We start from the raw sequence: 16,078 nt of genomic DNA, 5'->3' as shown, positions 1-16,078 counted from the left end.
CCCCGGCGCCTCACAGACCCACCTTGTTCATGTGCAGCTGCTGCTGCTGGAACTGCTGCTTGTGTTTCTCCAGGAACTGCTGGTGCTGCTGCTGGATGACCAGGTGCTGCAGGGCCTGCGCGCTCTGGGGCAGCGGGGCCGACTGCGTGCGCCCCAGCGGGCGGTGATGCCGCAGCTTGTGCACGGAGGGGGATACCCGGTCCGCACCGACCAGGGACTGTGCGTGCAGGGGCAGCGCGCCCAGGCCTGAAAGATACCAGTCTGAAGATAACACGGAGGGAACAGCAGGAGGGAAGAGGAAGAAGAGAGGAGGGAGAGGGCTGTTGAGTGGCGGACGGAGACACCGTGAGCTGCAGCCACCAGCCCAGGCGCCTCCTCCCCGAGCCCACGGCAGCGCCCCGAGCTGTCCCTCGGAGGCCGCGGTCTCTGGCACCAGGGTCACTGCCATCGGCAGACGTTCTCTGTGGCTCGCCTTGCCCGACGGACAGTGGCCTCAGGCCCCTCAGAGGCTCAGAGCTGAACGGCTCTGTGGGCGAGCACAGTGGCAGCACAGCTGGCCTTGCCTGTCGCGGAAACTAAGTGCAGGGACAGTACACTGTCCTCAGGCGTTGAATTCTTTTGAGGGTCTCTTAAAGCACTGATTTCACGCACAAAGAGCGTTCACACTTTAAAAATTCCTGACAGATACTGCCAAAATCTCTTTCCACAAATTTCTACAAAGGCTGTGCCCACTCAGAAGCCCGCCAGCCGTAGAGGACAGCAGCCGCCCCACCCTGGCCTGGGGATGGTGCGCTGCAGCCATCACCGCACCCGCCTGCATTTGCATCTGCATCGGCGCCGCGTGCGCCATCACCGCCTCTCCCGTGAGCCCCGGCGGCTGGACGTCTCTCCTGCAGGCTCGTCATCTACCTGGTTTTCTCTGGCAAACTGCTGCTCGGGCCCGTCACCACCTTCCCAAGGCCTCGTGGCCCAAGGAGCTAACACACCGCTTCCCCTGCTACCGGAGCATAGCCCCCTGGCGACCTGAGGTAAACAAACACTAAACATCGACCTGGCTGAAAATGATCCTGGGTCAAGGGTGTCCGACCAGGAGAAACGACAAGTGGACTGAGCTCGCCAGCTCTTGGCCGCCCTGCGTGTGACCAGACGGAGTGACAGGGCCTGGGCTCCAGGAGGGGCAGCCAGGCAGGACAGACGGAGGGTCCACAGAAGCGGCTGCATAGTGAGCTGCCGCAGGCGTGGGCAGAGCCCACAGGAGCAGAGGGGTGGGGACACGGGGCCTGGGAGCTGGCCTGAGAGAAGAGCTTTGGGGAAAGGGAAGGGGCTTCCAGAATGCCCTCAAGGGCCCGCTGGTGCGGAGTGAAGGAAGCACCTGGCGGACACTTGGCTGGGTGGGAACAGGGCTGGGAGGCCCGGGCAGCCTGCGTCCACGCCGGTCACCCTGCTCCACGCTGGCAGCCACGCGAGCACTCCGTGCCTCACGTGAGACTGACAACGTTAGCGGCCACGTGTGGCGGGTGCTCCCGTACTGGATGGCACTGAGCGGGATGATGGGGGGACTTCCCAAGCCTCGAGGGGACCCTGGTGGCAGCCCGAGGACAGGATGGAAAGGTGGGAAGGCCGTTGGAGGCGTCTTCCCACGGGGTCCTGTAGGGACACGGCCTGAACCCGGGCCAGCCGGGGACCCTGAGGAGCCAAGGGCTTGAGAGAGACAAACAAGCACAAACAAGAAAGTGCAACCACACCCGTGAGTCTAGAGCCGCGCGTGCCACGCCCGGGACGCCACCCGAGGCACCGCAGGCCCACTGGGGCGAGGCCGCGCTCTTAGAGGACCCGCTCGGACAGAGGCTGCTGCTGGCTCTAGTCCTGGGCAGAGCGTCCAGATACCCAGCCTGGCGCTGTGGACGGTGCCCCGGTGTGGAAGGCGACCCCGGGGCAAGGGTTCCCAGTGACGTGGTGCAGCACCCCAGCCACGCCAGCGCCACCTAAGGTGTCCCGTGCTGCTAAACACAACCACCCTCTGGGGGGCACAGGTTTCATCGTGGTCACCGCCGGCAGGTGCTGGCTGTCTGGCTGAGTCAGGTCTGAGCTGCTGTCACGTGCTCAGCTTGACCCAGACAGAGATGCCCTCGGAGGACCCGCCGCCTCCCCCAGAGCCCTGGAGAAAGGTCAGGTGTGTAACTGACGTGTTGTCCCCCAGCTCTGAGTGGGCCACTGTGTGTCACATCTCCCGCCCAGACGTGGGAGGGGCAGCTCGGCAAAGGCAGGCGGGGCCTGGGCCTGTGCGGCGCTCACCTGTGACGAGCGGCGTCTGCGCGGGCGGCTGCTCCAGCAGGACCACGTGCGGCAGGAGCGGGCTGTGCGCTGCCCCGCCGTCCCGCTCCAGGGGCGCCGTGCTCAGGTAGGGCGCGAGGTGGGCGCCGGGGAAGAGGGCGAGCCGCTGCTGCAAGGCTGGGAGGGCCAGCCTCTCGGCGTCCTGCGGGCCCGCCGCCCCCTGCAGAGGCACAGCCAGTGATGTCCGGGGCCGCGGCCCCGCGCCGGGCGTCCCGCGCCCGCGGCCCCTGGGAGGCCTGCTTACCGCGGAAGGGCCGGTGGCAGGAAGTCCCAGCGTGATGTTGGGCAGGGATGGCGACGTGTAGAGGGGGAGCGGGGCCACGGAGCCTTCTCGAGCCACCAGTCTGTGCGCCAGGCTGGTCTGGGGACAGAGCACAGAAGGGCCGTCACGCTGGTCTGCGCCGGCAGCCACGGAGGGGGGCACCCTGGGCCACGCACCAGAGGCCGCCGTGTGGGGACACATCAGCAGACTAAAAATAGTACGTAGGTGAGCCCCCCATCGTAAAGTGGGGGGCACGTGTGAGAACGTGGATTCACAATCCAACTCTCATTTTTATCCCAGTTCCTTACTCGTGGTAAAACTACCAAGAGAGGGCTAAGCACAATGTATTTTAAAATACATGCATGGAGCCAGGAATGTCTCTCCAAACATCAGAGACAGAAACCAAAGAGGGTAAGGGCGATGGTAAAACCCTCACGCAAAAGGCAAAGAACAGCGAGCACAGGACACAGGTTCACATACACAGAGCTCACGGGCCAGGCAACAGTTACGAATGGAGCTCGTTGACACGCGGACACCCGGAGAGCAAAGAGAAGCCTGCGATTATTTGCAACCTTCTTTAAGACGTGTTGCCAGTTAGAAAAACAAGTGATCGAATGTTGCACCTTTTAACAAATGGACTTAAAACTACATAGGGGCTCGGCCCAAGCGAGGCTCACGGGGTCCGAGAAAGGGGCGAGTGGTCAGCAGTCTCTAAGGGGCTGAAGTGCTGACATGCTGACCATCTTTTGCTTCTAGAATAAGTGTTCTTCGATAAAAACGGCTGCTTTTCTCACCAGCACACCCTCTGCACTGCAGACGCTCAGCCGACGTGCACTGAGCCCCTGTGCACAGGACGAAGAGGGTGGCGGTGGTGGGCGGCCGTTTCTCGCCCTCTCTGCGCCTTCCCCTCTCTAAACATAAATAAATAAGACCTTTAGAAGATAACCAAAGAGTGGAGTGATCAGCAGAACCCTGGGAGCCCCATGCAAGGCACCCTGGATCTCAGCCTCTCTCCCATGACCTGGGTGACAGACTGAAAGGCAACTGTGAGCCGTAGCCACACCAGAAGGGCCGGCAGGACACGGGCGACCGGAAGGCAGGGCACTGACCTCGGCTGGGAGGCTGGGGACGGTGGCAGGTGCGATCCCATTCTCCGCGCTGACGCTCCCCGAGCTGTTGTTGGGCGAGCTGGGTGCAGAGCCCGGGGCGCTGCTGCAGGCCGAGTCTGCGGGCGAGAGACAGGCGTCGCCAGGCGTCCCGGCCCAGGCCCCGGGGGAGGACGGGCTCACGCCTGATGACAGGCCGATCTGCCAGCCTGCGGACGCACAGGAGCCCCGGCGGGAGAGAATGCGGCCATGGCCCCCGAACAGCGCCAGGCAGCGACACCGCGCCCCCCCCCCCCCCGCGCCAGTTCCCAGGGGAGGCTGGGCCAGGCTCTGGGGCACTGCCTTCCTAGAACGCCTCCATTTCCTCCCGGCTGGAGAGTCAGCTCTGCACAGGGCACTGCCCCCTCCGGCCGCTGGGCCCGCGCTGCCCCAGCCCCGTGTCCCTCGGGTCTGACCCCTGCACCTGTCGCTCCAGCTCCTCCTGGCCCCACAGAGCGGGCCCCGCCCCCGGCCCCCTTCAGGCGGGCGCTCTCTGGAGCAGGACTCGGCGCCCACAGGTGCTGTGCCTATCTCAGTGATGGCGCGGCTCCTCAACCGAGAGCAAAGCTCGGGAGAGCAGCCCTTGTGCCGCCCGAGCCCCGCCCGGCCCTGCACAGCGGACACCGCGACACGAGCTCTGACATGCGGAAAGGGCCTGGGACAACTCCGTCTCCGCAACGGCACGACTGGAAATAAACGCCAGGGCTCGCCTGCCCCTCAGCGCCGGCCCTGGGCAGCCAAGTGCCGCGACACAGGGGCTGCCCTGACTCACATGGCGCCGGCTCGTGGGACCTGGGGCCCTGCTGACGACACTGCATCTCCTCAGCGGAGGCCGCTCTACGTTACAACCACCACAGGGCAGGCCCTACCCTGAAGAACGAGGATGGTGACAAAAACGGGGTCCCCGGACATCTTTTTACACCAGTTCACAGGTATGGAGGGGTGGGCCTCGGGCCCTCAAGCGCAGTTGGGGTGGGGCACTGGGCACCCATCCATCCACGGAAGGTGGGGCTTTTGGGGGCACAGAAGTGCACACTCATGACCCACTGCACCCCCAGGAAGCTGTGGCACCCTCAGGATGAGGTGTGGCTGGGAGCAGGGTGGGAAACATCTCAGGGGAGGGGATGTACCCTTGGGAGGGGTGCACCTGGAGACTTGGGGTGCATGCCAGTGAAGGGGGAGCTCCTTGGGAAGGGGCTCTGTCCAGCAGGCATGTTCTGCGTGCCCGCCACTAGGTGGGGGCCGAGAGCAACGTGCACGGGCAGGCAGTGCCAGCCTGAGCTCCCAGTCTCGGGGGCCGCGTGCAGCCCCTGGCCAGGGAAACGTCAATGCTCCTGCGGCTGACACCGCAGCTGACCAGACACGTGACCGCCCGCTGCCGGGGCAGGACTGGGGACAGCCCACTCAGAGCAGCCCCGACGGGAGCTCCTGCTGTTGGCCCGGGACCCGAGGGCCATGCGGGGGGGGGGGGGGGGCGTTCTTGGGATCGTGCACTGCTCACGCCGTGGGAACGAGCATGCAGTTGCGGGGCCCGCAGGGCGGGTGGGCAGTGGCTCTGACCTCTCCTCCAACATACCTGTGACATCCAAGGGACGCTTTTTGAGCGCGGTCACCACAGGCCCATCTTTCCTGCGCAGGAGGGGGCTGCTCCGCCTCTCGGCCACTTTCTGCTTTAGCCGGGACCGCAACTTCAGGTTTGGCTCCGAAGCTGCAGGAGAGGGAGGCGCCGTCACAGCCGGGCACACCTGCCGGGCGGCCTTGTGGGGTCTAAAACCATGCGCTCCGGTCAGCGTGCGCTTCCGGGCGCGGGCGCGGGCCCTGAGGCCTGTGGGCAGGCAGGTTCTGTCGCACACAGTGAACTAGACACGGCGGGTGCCTCCGGCTGCGCTTCCTCAGGCACACGGTTATGAGTGCGCTGTCCGTGCGCTTTAGCCGCAGACGGAGCAGAGGCGATCCCAGGGCTCCGCCCACGGGCGCTGTGGATTCGCACCCCACTCTCCTGGCCCCCGCCACGCACCACGGCCCAGAAGTACACTGCCCCCGAGCTCTGGCGTTCTCTGTGAACAACCGGCCCGCTGTGAGGGGAGCTCGCCAAGCTGGCGCCGACGCCCAGGCGCAGGTGAGCACCCGTCTCGGGGCGGCCACCTGACCACAGGGCCCAGGTGTTCGCTGTGGTTTGGTGGTGGTTAACGGCTCCACCCGTAGCGAGAACCATTTGTAAACCTGCGACTCTGAGCCCACAGTGCTTCCCCAGTCCTCTGCGCCTTGAGCCCAAGCCACCCCCAGACCGATCTCTCTGGAGGCGGGAAAAGATTTGGGAAGACACCGTGGCCGATCTCGCCTGGGAGGTCTCACTCCACTGCCTCCAGGCTGCTGCTCGGGGATGTGCCTGTGCCGAGTTCATGCGTCTCTGTTTGCTGTTCGCCAGCAACCCTGCTGCTCTCAGTCATCCCGGAGCAGCCCGCTGCTCTCTGGGGCAGCCGGCGACACAGTCGGCGTCCCCCGGAATCGGGGTTTGGGGACCAGGCCGTGCGAGCATCTCATGGCCACTGGGGCCGCCCTTTGGGGAGCACAGGGCACAGGGCGGGCAGGTCGTGACCCCGAGGAGGCTGCAGGCGAGGCGGGGGGCGGAGTAGGGCCCAAGTCAACCTTTCGGAGCGACTGGCTGTGCTCCTCGGCGCCAGCCTCTCCAGACGCTGCTACTACCCTGGTGGGACCTTGCGTGATGAAGAGGCAAGGGCCGCGATGACAGAAGGGCCCCCTCCAGGGGCGGCAGCACCCCAGCCTGACGGGATGCAGATGCGTGCGAGTCACTCGCTTGTGTTTACGTGGAGTTCCTCCCCTCTCTGTGGCAGGGGAGGGGCCCGCTCTCCGCCCACCACCAAACGTAGGCCCCTGCGCCCCGGTGTCCACGGGCCCACCCGACCTGGGGACAGGCACTGCGAGCAGACACGGCTTCTGAGCCCCCGGGGCGGCCCTGGCCCCTTGGAAAGTCAGCCCGGCCCTAGCGGGCGGCCCTGGCCCTCTACCCCCCAGGCCACCCTATTTCCCACGCAGCAGCACTTCACTACTGAAATCACCCGTTTCTCTTCTTCTGGTTCCCCTCCCATCCCCCGACACTTGACCATGAAACTGCAAGACCTGAAGGCGCCGTCCAGCCTGTCTGGTTCGGGGGCCACAGCGGTGCTCCCCTCCCTGGGGCAACCGCTCGCAGAGCTCCCCGGCCCCCGGCACAAGCCCACCGGGTGGGCCTCCCCTGACCCGCAGGCCCGTGCGGAACGGAGACAAGGCCCAAATCCAGCGCATTCGACGCCTGTGCCAGGTGGCAGCCGCACAGCAGGGGCCCGGGCCCAGACCCCCGGGGAGCCGCCGCGTGTAGGACTGAGGAGGGGCCGCGCGGCAGGCCCCGGACCAGTTCCTGGCTGGCATCTCTTCTGCTGGTCTGGCTGCAGCCGAGGCCCCGCCCCTCCGAGCCCCAGAGATGACGACCGCGGGACCGCCCTCCGTGGACCCTGCCCGCACGCCCGCCCGGGGACAGCCAGCGCCCCCTGCAAGAACCCACCCACAGAAACAGTGGCCTATGGAGTGAGGGCACCCACAGCTGCCGACCAAGGGCACCAGAGAAGTCACGCTTCATGTCGCACCCACCCTACAGCCTTCCACGCCAGTCTTTACGTAACGCTTCCACGGAATAGCGCCTACAGTGCAACGTTAACTGAAAAATGAATTGCAGTGCAAAACGCAAGGCAGGCATTTCTGTGAACAAAAAGACAGCTGCCCACCACTGCACCCCCTGCCCACACCGCACAGGCTCAGAAACGTCTTCCGGATGCCGCACTGCAGCGGCGGCCGCCTCTGGGAAGGGGCACTGGCACGTGGGGCTCCTGTGCACGGGAGTCTCTGGCAGAGGAAGACGTGCTTACGAGACGCCCCAGGGGTGGCTCGTCTGGACCCTCTGCCCCTTCTACTGCCTCAGGCTCAGGGCAGCTTTCACACTGAGCAGGCGGTCATGGCTTTGAACAGGACCGGCTCCAGACCTCTCTGGGTCCTCCTCTTCCCGTCGGGAAGGAGTTCAAGTCCGATGGGTGTCGGACACAAAAACAACGTGTGGGCTACTTCCCCCGTGTCCAGGCTGCCTGGGGTTTAACCCCTCTCGTCCTCTCCAGGAGCTTCTTTGGAAAAAGCACCACACAGCCTTTTCCGAAGCCTCCTGAGCACACTCCTGCCCGGGTTTAAGAGCACCGCTGCCTCGCCTCAGAGACGGACAGGCGCGCACACCTGTGGCGGCCCTACCTCGCCCAGCCCAGCAGCTTCCCCACTGACAGAGGGACACCTGGTGTGTTTCCATTTCAGCCGGCGGCCGACACGTCCCGTGAACAACCGTGCACACGGGCCACCCGTGTGGGCAGGGGCAGAGCTGGGGAAGGAAGGGAGGGAGGGAGGGCAGGAGCCCGCATGCGGAAGAGGAGCCAGGCCGGCCCCCAAGCATCCTGGGCCCACGACCGGGCCGTTGTGCACAGGGGCCACGGGGAGCTCAGGGTCGCTGTGCAGCCCGACCTCCCTCAGGGCAACCCTCCTCAATGAGGCCGAGAGTGCGACCCTGCGCCCCGCATCGGCCAAGGGTCGGCTCTGCACAATGCGCGTTCCCAGGGGTTGAGCTGTGCCCCTGCCTGCCAGCTGGTGCCCTGCTAGGGACAGGACCCGGTGTCCATGCAGCTGCCATGCTGGCTCCACGCAGGGCCCCCTCCGAGCTGAGGACGCCGACCCAGTGGGAAGAGGGGTTCGGGGGGACGACGATGGGACGTCTTCCTGGTTCCTGAGAACACGACGACCAAGATGCCACTGCAGAAGGGCAGGCCCCTTTCGCTTTTCTGCAGTAGCATCTTGGTCACGCCACACGTGGAGCCCGGGGCTGCGCGCAGCCCGTGTCTGAGTGAGGCCGCCTGCCACCCGAGTGCGGGAAGGATCAGTCGCAGGCCGGGACCGGGGATGGTGACGCTTCCAGGACGCCTGTCGGTGCCGGGCGTGGGGAGGCTGAGTCGCGGGTCAGGGCAGCCCCTGAGGCCCCGCCCGGAAGGCCCGATGACAGCGGCGCCACCTTGCCTGGGCTATGCCCTTGCCTAGAGCGACCCCTCTGCACTCCGGGGGGGGGGGCGCGGGCGGAGGGCGCCCCACTGTCACGTCGCCAGAACGGAGCAGCGACTCCCCCAGGAAGTGGAGCCAGGCCCCGGCCCTGGGTGGTGTCACGCGGCTGCTTCGGGAGGGGTTGCTCTGGTGTGAAGATGCGTGCCAACCCTGCAGCGCGAGGCCCGCCCCGCGGGCCCAGGCTCTGGCTGCAAATGCGGGCGCCTGCTCCTGTGAGGTCTTCCCCGGGGGGCCTGGCGGTCCCCCAGGTGTCTGGACAACGTGTGGCACTGAGGGAAGGGCTGGGGGTGGCCAGGATGGGACGCTGGCTGAGAAAGGTCAAGGGCCTCCTAAAGCTCCAGAAAACAAAAGCAGAACCTGAGCAGCAAACTGAGGGGGGCGCGGGGACTGCGAGCTCCCTGGTCAGGAGGCAGTAGGTGAAGAACCATCCCGGCGGAGGGGCACAGGCAGGGCGCCCCGACCCCGAGCGCGCCAACACCTGGACACATGAGCGAGCTTTACTCGTGGGACGGGATGGCGGGGCACGGGCCACCCCAGAGGCCGCCAGGCGCCAGCAGCGGGAGCAGGAGGCACGTGCAGAGCGGGGGTGGGGGGCTGCCCCGCGCTCTGACAAGTGGGCGCACTGGGTGCAGGGCCCACAGAAGAAAGAAAACCACGGGGTCACTGAGGTGCAGGACGCGCATCAAAAGCGGTCACTTTAACTCATCCAAGACGTTCTGTGAACGAACATTTTGTTTCACGAGTTTCCTAGGACCAATTCTAGCAGAAATGCAACCTAAGTGACCTAGACCAGGCGACACTGAGTGCATGAAAAGACACTTCTAGGGCACACAGGGCACCACCCTGCACTCCGCTGCTGCACGAGGCGTCCGTGTTTCCTCTGAGGTCTTGGTTGACGTTGGGCACGAGCTGCCACGGCCGCAGCTCTGGGGAGAAGGGACTGGGCGAGGCTGCTCCACAGCACTGCTGCCCCGAATCGGCCCAAACCCTTTGGGCCGTGCAGCACCTGTGCTCGCGAAGACAAAGCTGTGCGCGCACGGATTCCCTTATGCAGGGTGTCCCCACATGGCCCTGTGGCCCTGGGCTTCCCGCACTCAGGCCCTCGCCTCCCGGGACGAAGCTGGGGGTGGCCTTCCCGCCCCGGCCCTGCCCTTCCTCCGCTGCGCACGGCCGCAGCCACTCTTGCCTTCTCAACCGCCACTGCCCGCTACATCCATCAACGCTGGGCGAGGTCAGGCGACTGGCCTTCTGGGAGGCACCCTCCTCTCCCAGTGGGTGACAGAAGTGCCATCGGGCCCCTGCAGCGTCCCCGTCCCCGCAGGACGCCGAGCTCCCTCCCGCACAGCTGCCCTGCCCAGGGTCCAGCCACAGCCGGCACCGAGGGCTAGCGATGAAAGACCCCAGGCCGGCTGGAGAGGCCGCTGTGTCCCCACCCCCACTGGGGAAACCAGGCTGGGGGAGAGCGCAGCACGCCGCGGGGAGAAGCGTGAGTCTGCGTGTTACCATTGGGCTTGACCCTTAAAAAGCAAGTTTGCGCCCGTAAGGTTTGTGGCTTTTGATATGAATCACACAGGCATGCGTAAGAGTGTCACTTAGAACAGTGAGCAAAGAAAAAAAGCACACATTTACCACGAGCAAGGGCCCCCGGGAGTGCGGTGTGGAAAAGGGTCCAGCCCACCCCCGCAGGCCCAGACACTGACCTGTTTTTCTCAGCGGGAAGTCATCTTTGGCGTCGTACATGCCCAGCACCGGGTGGTTGTAGGAGGCCGACGCCCCGCCCTGGGGTGGGGAGCTCTGGTCCAGGGAGCTGTGCTGCGTTTTCCTGGGAAGGACACGTGAAGACACAGCGCAGTGACGACAGGCCCACGGTGAGGCCTGGCTCCCCAGAACAAGCCAGGCCAGCACCCGAGCCCCTGATTGGTCCCCCGTGACCCACGAGCCCCAGCCCAGCGGAGGCCTCCGGGGCAGACAGGTGTGGCTGCACCTCTGCTGTCAGGTGGGGCCTGTCCTGGGGCACACAGGCCAGAAGCAGACACGTGGGCTCCAGAGGGGAGGAACCAAAGCTGTGCCTTGGGGGTGGCCCTTGGGAGGGGCTGCAGGTGACCCCTGGTAGCGCCTGGGCCCTGGAGGGGAGGGGCCTCCGGGTACCTCCCTGCAGCGGAGACCCTGCAGCCTGGGTCCTGCCTTCCATGGAGCGGACTCTCCCGCGGGCGCTCCCCCACCCCCGCCCACGGGGAGGGGCCAGCTGCCTGGGAGCTGGTCTGTGAAGGTGCTTCTTTGGCAGTCAGCCAGGCAGGGTTCAGAGCCCTTCCACCAGCTGGGGGGGCAGGGAGGGTGGCGGGTGCTGGTGGCTTCAGATGACCCCCAGCAAACTGTGCTGCTGGGACAGCCGGCTTAGGCCCTTGGGAGTTCTGGAGGCAGAAGGAACACTGGGAAATTCCAGCTGCAATCTCCTTGCTCACTGCGCACAATTTGCCAACGTATCTGGTGTTTGTCAGACTCTCTATTTGAACACACAGCGCCCCCGGGAGTCCGTGTACCAGGCGTTATCTGCATGGGGAACCCGGGCCCCTAAGCGCTTACAGGCGGGCCGCTGAGCGCTGGGGAGCAGACAGGCGCAGACGAAGTGCTGCTCACGGGCCCCAGCCAACCGACGGGCACAGCCCGGCCAGGCTGCCCGCCACCCCGCCCCACAGGCACACGACCTGTCAGCCGCTCGCGTCCCCAGGGACCACGTGCGCCCAGGACTGCAGCTCAGGCTGAAGCAGGGGGCCACGGGCAGGAAGCCCGCCTGGTTCCCTGCAGCTGTGCTAGGCAGGACCCGCAGGCCTCGCCCCAGAGACCTCCCCCTGCCCCCCCCCCCAGCCAGTTCTCTGCCACACCCAGCCTCACGGCCCCAGAGAGCACGGACCTCCCTTCAGCACCTAGTGACAAGACTTCACTTTCTCCTTCACAGGGAGCCCAAAAAACCCATGTGTCTTATGAGATTTAAAAGCACCAATTACTAATAGAACGTGGACACAGGTCACTGTTGTTAATACGCTGTAACAGCAACTTGTTGATGATTCAGCCAGAAAGCTGGGGAGGCTGGAGAAGCCACTCACATTCACCCCCGACAGCCCTCCCCCGCTCGGTGCTCCGGAGCTGCCGCCAGCACAGGCAGCCCTCAGAGACCCTGCGGGCGCGGGCCCAGCCCACCGCCACACACCAAGTCGCAACCTTTCTGCTGGCGGAGGGTCTTGCCTTCACCATCACCACGACACCGGCGGCGGTGGGGAGAGACACTGAGCGAGGACTGCGTGGCTGGAGCCCTCCCCTTCTGGTCCAGCCTTACAACGAGGTGCTCCAGGAGCCACCCAGTGGGGACTCAGCCTGTGTCCCTGGCCCCAAGTCCGGGCCGGGCAGTTCCGCTGGGCCCCAGGAGCAGGTGCTGGGGTAACCCAGCCGGTGCCGCCCCGTGAGCCTAGACGTTGGAGAGGCTCTAGCCCCCACCGCCGGCCCTGCAGTCTGAGAAAGGGTGCAGGCGCCTCCCAAGGCCATAGAGAGGCCCCTCGGGGAACGCAGGCCGCTGCACTGTTGGGGAGCGCAGCCCTGACCCCCCCCAGGGAGTCCCTGCTGCATGCGCACCCCCATGCCACGACCCCAGAGTCACACGTGGTGACGCACCCCCCTCCCACGGACACACCCTGGTAACTGGGCGGAACCTGCCGGCTGCACCTCTGTGCACCTCAGCCTCGACCGGCAATCACCTTCCCAGTTTCCAGCCTCCGTGTGCCGCTGCGATGAGGAAGCCAGAGGCTGGCAGGCTGAAGGGGACGCTTCGCGATGACCATCCCCACTGACGAAGACGGAGAAGCCAACACTGCACTGGTTCCTTCCTGAGCGTCGCTGTGATTGCCACACACTAAGCACAAATTCAACCACTAGGTTCGCCAGCAGCTGGCCTTTCCCGTGAGGGTTTCGCGAGTGGCTTAAACGGGTGGAGCTCAGAACTGCCTGCACCAGCATGTCCAGCGAAAACGTAGCGGCCACCTGTGCCATTTCCCGTTACGGAGCAGCCACATTAACGGGAAGTGAAATGCGGCATTAACTTCAGCTTTACCCTTTACCCCGATAAATCCAAAACGCCCTTTCGATGTGAAGTTGGCCTAAAGACTGTCACTGAAAACAACTGTTTCAGGCAGAGGCCCTGTAGCTGGTGCCAGAGCTGACAGCCTGTCTCAGTTCAGAGCAGCCACATCCCAACACTCAGAGCCGCGGGCGGCATGGGGCAGCTGCAGTGGCCGGTGAAGCCTGTACACCAAGTTCAACGATGGGTGTCCCGAGCCACACATGCACCACGGAGCCACGCTCCGGGAGCGACACGGTGTCGCCTGCGCAGGACGTCCCCTCGGCCCCATCCCTCGGTCGCTCCGGCTCGGTCGTGCGGGCCCTGGGGCTGCGCACACACGGCATCAGCCCCTGACCCTGCGCCTGCGGGGCCGGAAGCCACGGATACAAGTGCCACCGGGGACGCGCCTGGTGCACGTCTCCCTCCTGGTCTGCGACTTGTCTGTCCCAGCGACGACACCCTTCAAAGAGCCGGTGTGGTGGCTCTGACCGAGCCAAGCCGTGTACGTATCCGGTGAGCAGCCGGCGGTCCTGGGGCCCGAGCACCTCTGGCCACTGCCTCCTGAGGCCGCGAGGGCACCCTCCTGTGTCTCCATCAGGAAGCGCCGTGGGTCCCACGCTTACGGCCAGGCCAAGGCACCAGCACCCATCGTGGGCGGTGCGACGCGAGGGCCGAGGTCTGGTTCTCTCCCCCTGAACCCGTTTCCTAACGCTTCTTTCGTCATACAGCCAGCGAACGTGCCAGGCTGACCCATGACGCTGGCTCAGCGTGGCCAAAGAAGTGAGCTGCCAAAAGCCTGGCCGACACAAAGGGAAGGCCAGCGGCCTGTCCCCTCCAGCCCAGCCCCCAACCCCTGAAGCGCCTCCTCTCCTGCTCCCAGCCGCGCCTCATGGACCCTCCTCCCCAGAAGCTGTGTCGCTCCTCACGGCACCCGTCCCACGGCCACCCCTTCCACGCAGCCACCAGGGCTGCAAGGGACACACTCTCCCCACCTGGGGCCCTCCCACCACCAGCCGCACAGCCCGTCCGGCCAGCCCGCCCCACCGGCCTCCCCGACGCTGCTCCTCTTTCGGAGGGTTCTGGGCCTCACCGCCCGCTGGTCGCTGCCCCCCAGGTCCTGAGCTGGGCCAGCCCCCTCCCGCGGCTGCCCTGGCAGGTCCGTGGTCCCGAGTCCTCTGCGCTTCCTGGTCCCTGAGACCAGCCCGCCCGGCTTCTCTTCCTGCCGCCCTCGGCTCTGCCCTGTGGACGCCGCTGCTGCCCTGTGTGTGCCAGGCCGCCCTGCCTGGGGACAGTGGGGCTCTCCCACGACAGAATCCCGTGGCTGTCACCAGCGGGGAGACCACGGATTGGACTGGTGCCGCTCAAACGTGGGGTCCCTGAGGACGCTGCGCCAGCACTTCTGACAAAGCCTCCCTGCCACAGGCGGCTCGGGGCTCAGGCCCTCTTACCACGTTGCGCGCCCCCCGGCCTTCCCGCCGCACGCCCGTGCCACCGGCAGGTCGCAGGGTGAGCGCTGCCTAGTGTCCCAGTGACGAGCAGCAGCTACGGGGAGCTCAGGGGAGCAGGAAAGGGCCTCGGGACCAAATGCCTATGGCTGTCTTGTGATAACTGATACCATCGTTCAGGGAAACAAATGGGCCGCCTCAGTGGGATCCGGGCTTGAGGACTCGGGGGCTTGACGGCAGCTCCAACGTCTCCCAACAAAACATAATGGCCACCACACTTTGATTTATAAAACCCACCTACAGGCTTCCTCTGGAAATGAAATCGCCCTGGAGCAGCAGAAAACCGACAAGCGTCCGCGAGACACCCCAGTCAGCGTGCACAGCCATAAGCTCGCCGCGCCCTCCTACCCCGGCCTGGGCCGCACCAGCTGCGCCCCTGCACTTGGGTCCGTCTGCTCTCAGCGCAAACCAAGCTCCGGGGGCACCTGCCGCGACGCGGGCCCTGGGAGGGGGCCCTTTGCCTGGCTTGCTGGCAGCGCTAGGAGTCGACGCGACGCGGGGAGTTCAGAAAGCGCGTGGACACCTGGGACCAGAGTCCCAGGAGTGGCTCCGCTGTGGCCTCAACGGAGGGAGAAGAGCAAGGATGGGCAGGCAGCATGGTCCTGCCATGTCCCTGCGGCCCTTGCCAGACGGGCCCACGCCCTGCAGGGGGTCCGTGTGCGCCTGAACCACCAGGCGGGTCACCCACAGCGTGTGCGCTGCGTGCCGTGGGGGAGCCACATCCCACACCCCCCCGCCGCCCCGCAGGCGGAGAACCGGCACCACTGACCTGGGTCCCGGCCGTGCGCCAGGCCCGGCCCACTTACCCGTACCAGTAGCGAGGGTCACTGGAGATGCAGTGGTTCAGGCTCCGGTGGGCCAGCGCCTTCTTCTTATTGAGGACAAATTCTTGCAACTTCATCTTCACTTCCGTGCTGGCCACGGCACCTGGCGTGGGAGAGAGCGCAGGATAGTGACGGCACGCTCTGCCCGGGGCAGCTCTGGGCTGAGGCACGCGGAGGGCTGGGGGCAGCGGGCTCTCGCTGCGGAGGCGGCCGCCCCCGGGGGGCCTCCCGGAGAAAGGCGGCTGCGGGGGGAGTGGCGGGGGGAGTTGTTTAGTAAGAACCCTTCTTCCCACCAAGGTTTTTACATAACTGCGTTCTACTTAACACGCAGCCATAGTCAGTATGAAGGCTTACTGCCCCCAACACAAGACCCGTTTCTCAAGTCGCAACGTTCTTACGTGAGAGAACACTCTAGATCAAGCGCAGCGGCGGCGGGGACAAAGCCCGCCCTGGCCCAGCCGCTGTCGGGCTCCGGAACCCACAGGGCACGTCCAAAGCGCGCTTCTGCCCCGCCCGGCTCTGCAGCCGCTGCGGCAGAGGGCCGGAGCCAGCTGCGCCGCGGGGTCCTGCTGAGGCTGCTCCGTCGCACACCTCTCCCCGCCCTGAGCCGGCAGCTCAGGGGACAAGGGCCGCTCGGTGACCCAGCCTGGTGGGGGGCTTGCAGGTGGCGCAAACGAGCTGACCTCAGAAACAGACATGTAGAAATTAAAGTCCGAATTCACGCCCCCACACAAGACCTGCGCGCACCTAGC

The 16,078-nt window shown here is 65.7% G+C and overlaps 1 protein-coding gene across 1 annotated transcript in view; it reads right to left on the bottom strand.

Moving 5' to 3' along the window:
• HDAC4 (histone deacetylase 4) overlaps positions 1-16,078 on the bottom strand; it is a 166,479-nt gene that overhangs the window by 40,110 nt on the left and 110,291 nt on the right. The window contains exons 5-11 of the mRNA XM_054570883.1: positions 15,309-15,429; positions 10,587-10,708; positions 5,318-5,449; positions 3,706-3,821; positions 2,579-2,695; positions 2,296-2,494; positions 23-261 (exon numbers count right to left, since the gene is read on the bottom strand). Coding sequence (XP_054426858.1) covers positions 23-261; positions 2,296-2,494; positions 2,579-2,695; positions 3,706-3,821; positions 5,318-5,449; positions 10,587-10,708; positions 15,309-15,429 — 1,046 coding nt within the window. The remainder of the gene's footprint in view (positions 1-22; positions 262-2,295; positions 2,495-2,578; positions 2,696-3,705; positions 3,822-5,317; positions 5,450-10,586; positions 10,709-15,308; positions 15,430-16,078) is intronic.

Source organism: Pteronotus mesoamericanus, unplaced genomic scaffold (genome assembly GCF_021234165.1).
Source record: "Pteronotus mesoamericanus isolate MK-2021 breed Mesoamerican mustached bat unplaced genomic scaffold, CSHL_Meso_final contig_1018, whole genome shotgun sequence".
Classification (NCBI taxonomy): Eukaryota; Metazoa; Chordata; class Mammalia; order Chiroptera; family Mormoopidae; genus Pteronotus; species Pteronotus mesoamericanus.
Note: the sequence above shows the minus strand (reverse complement) of the source record. Positions and strands in the feature narration are given on the sequence as shown.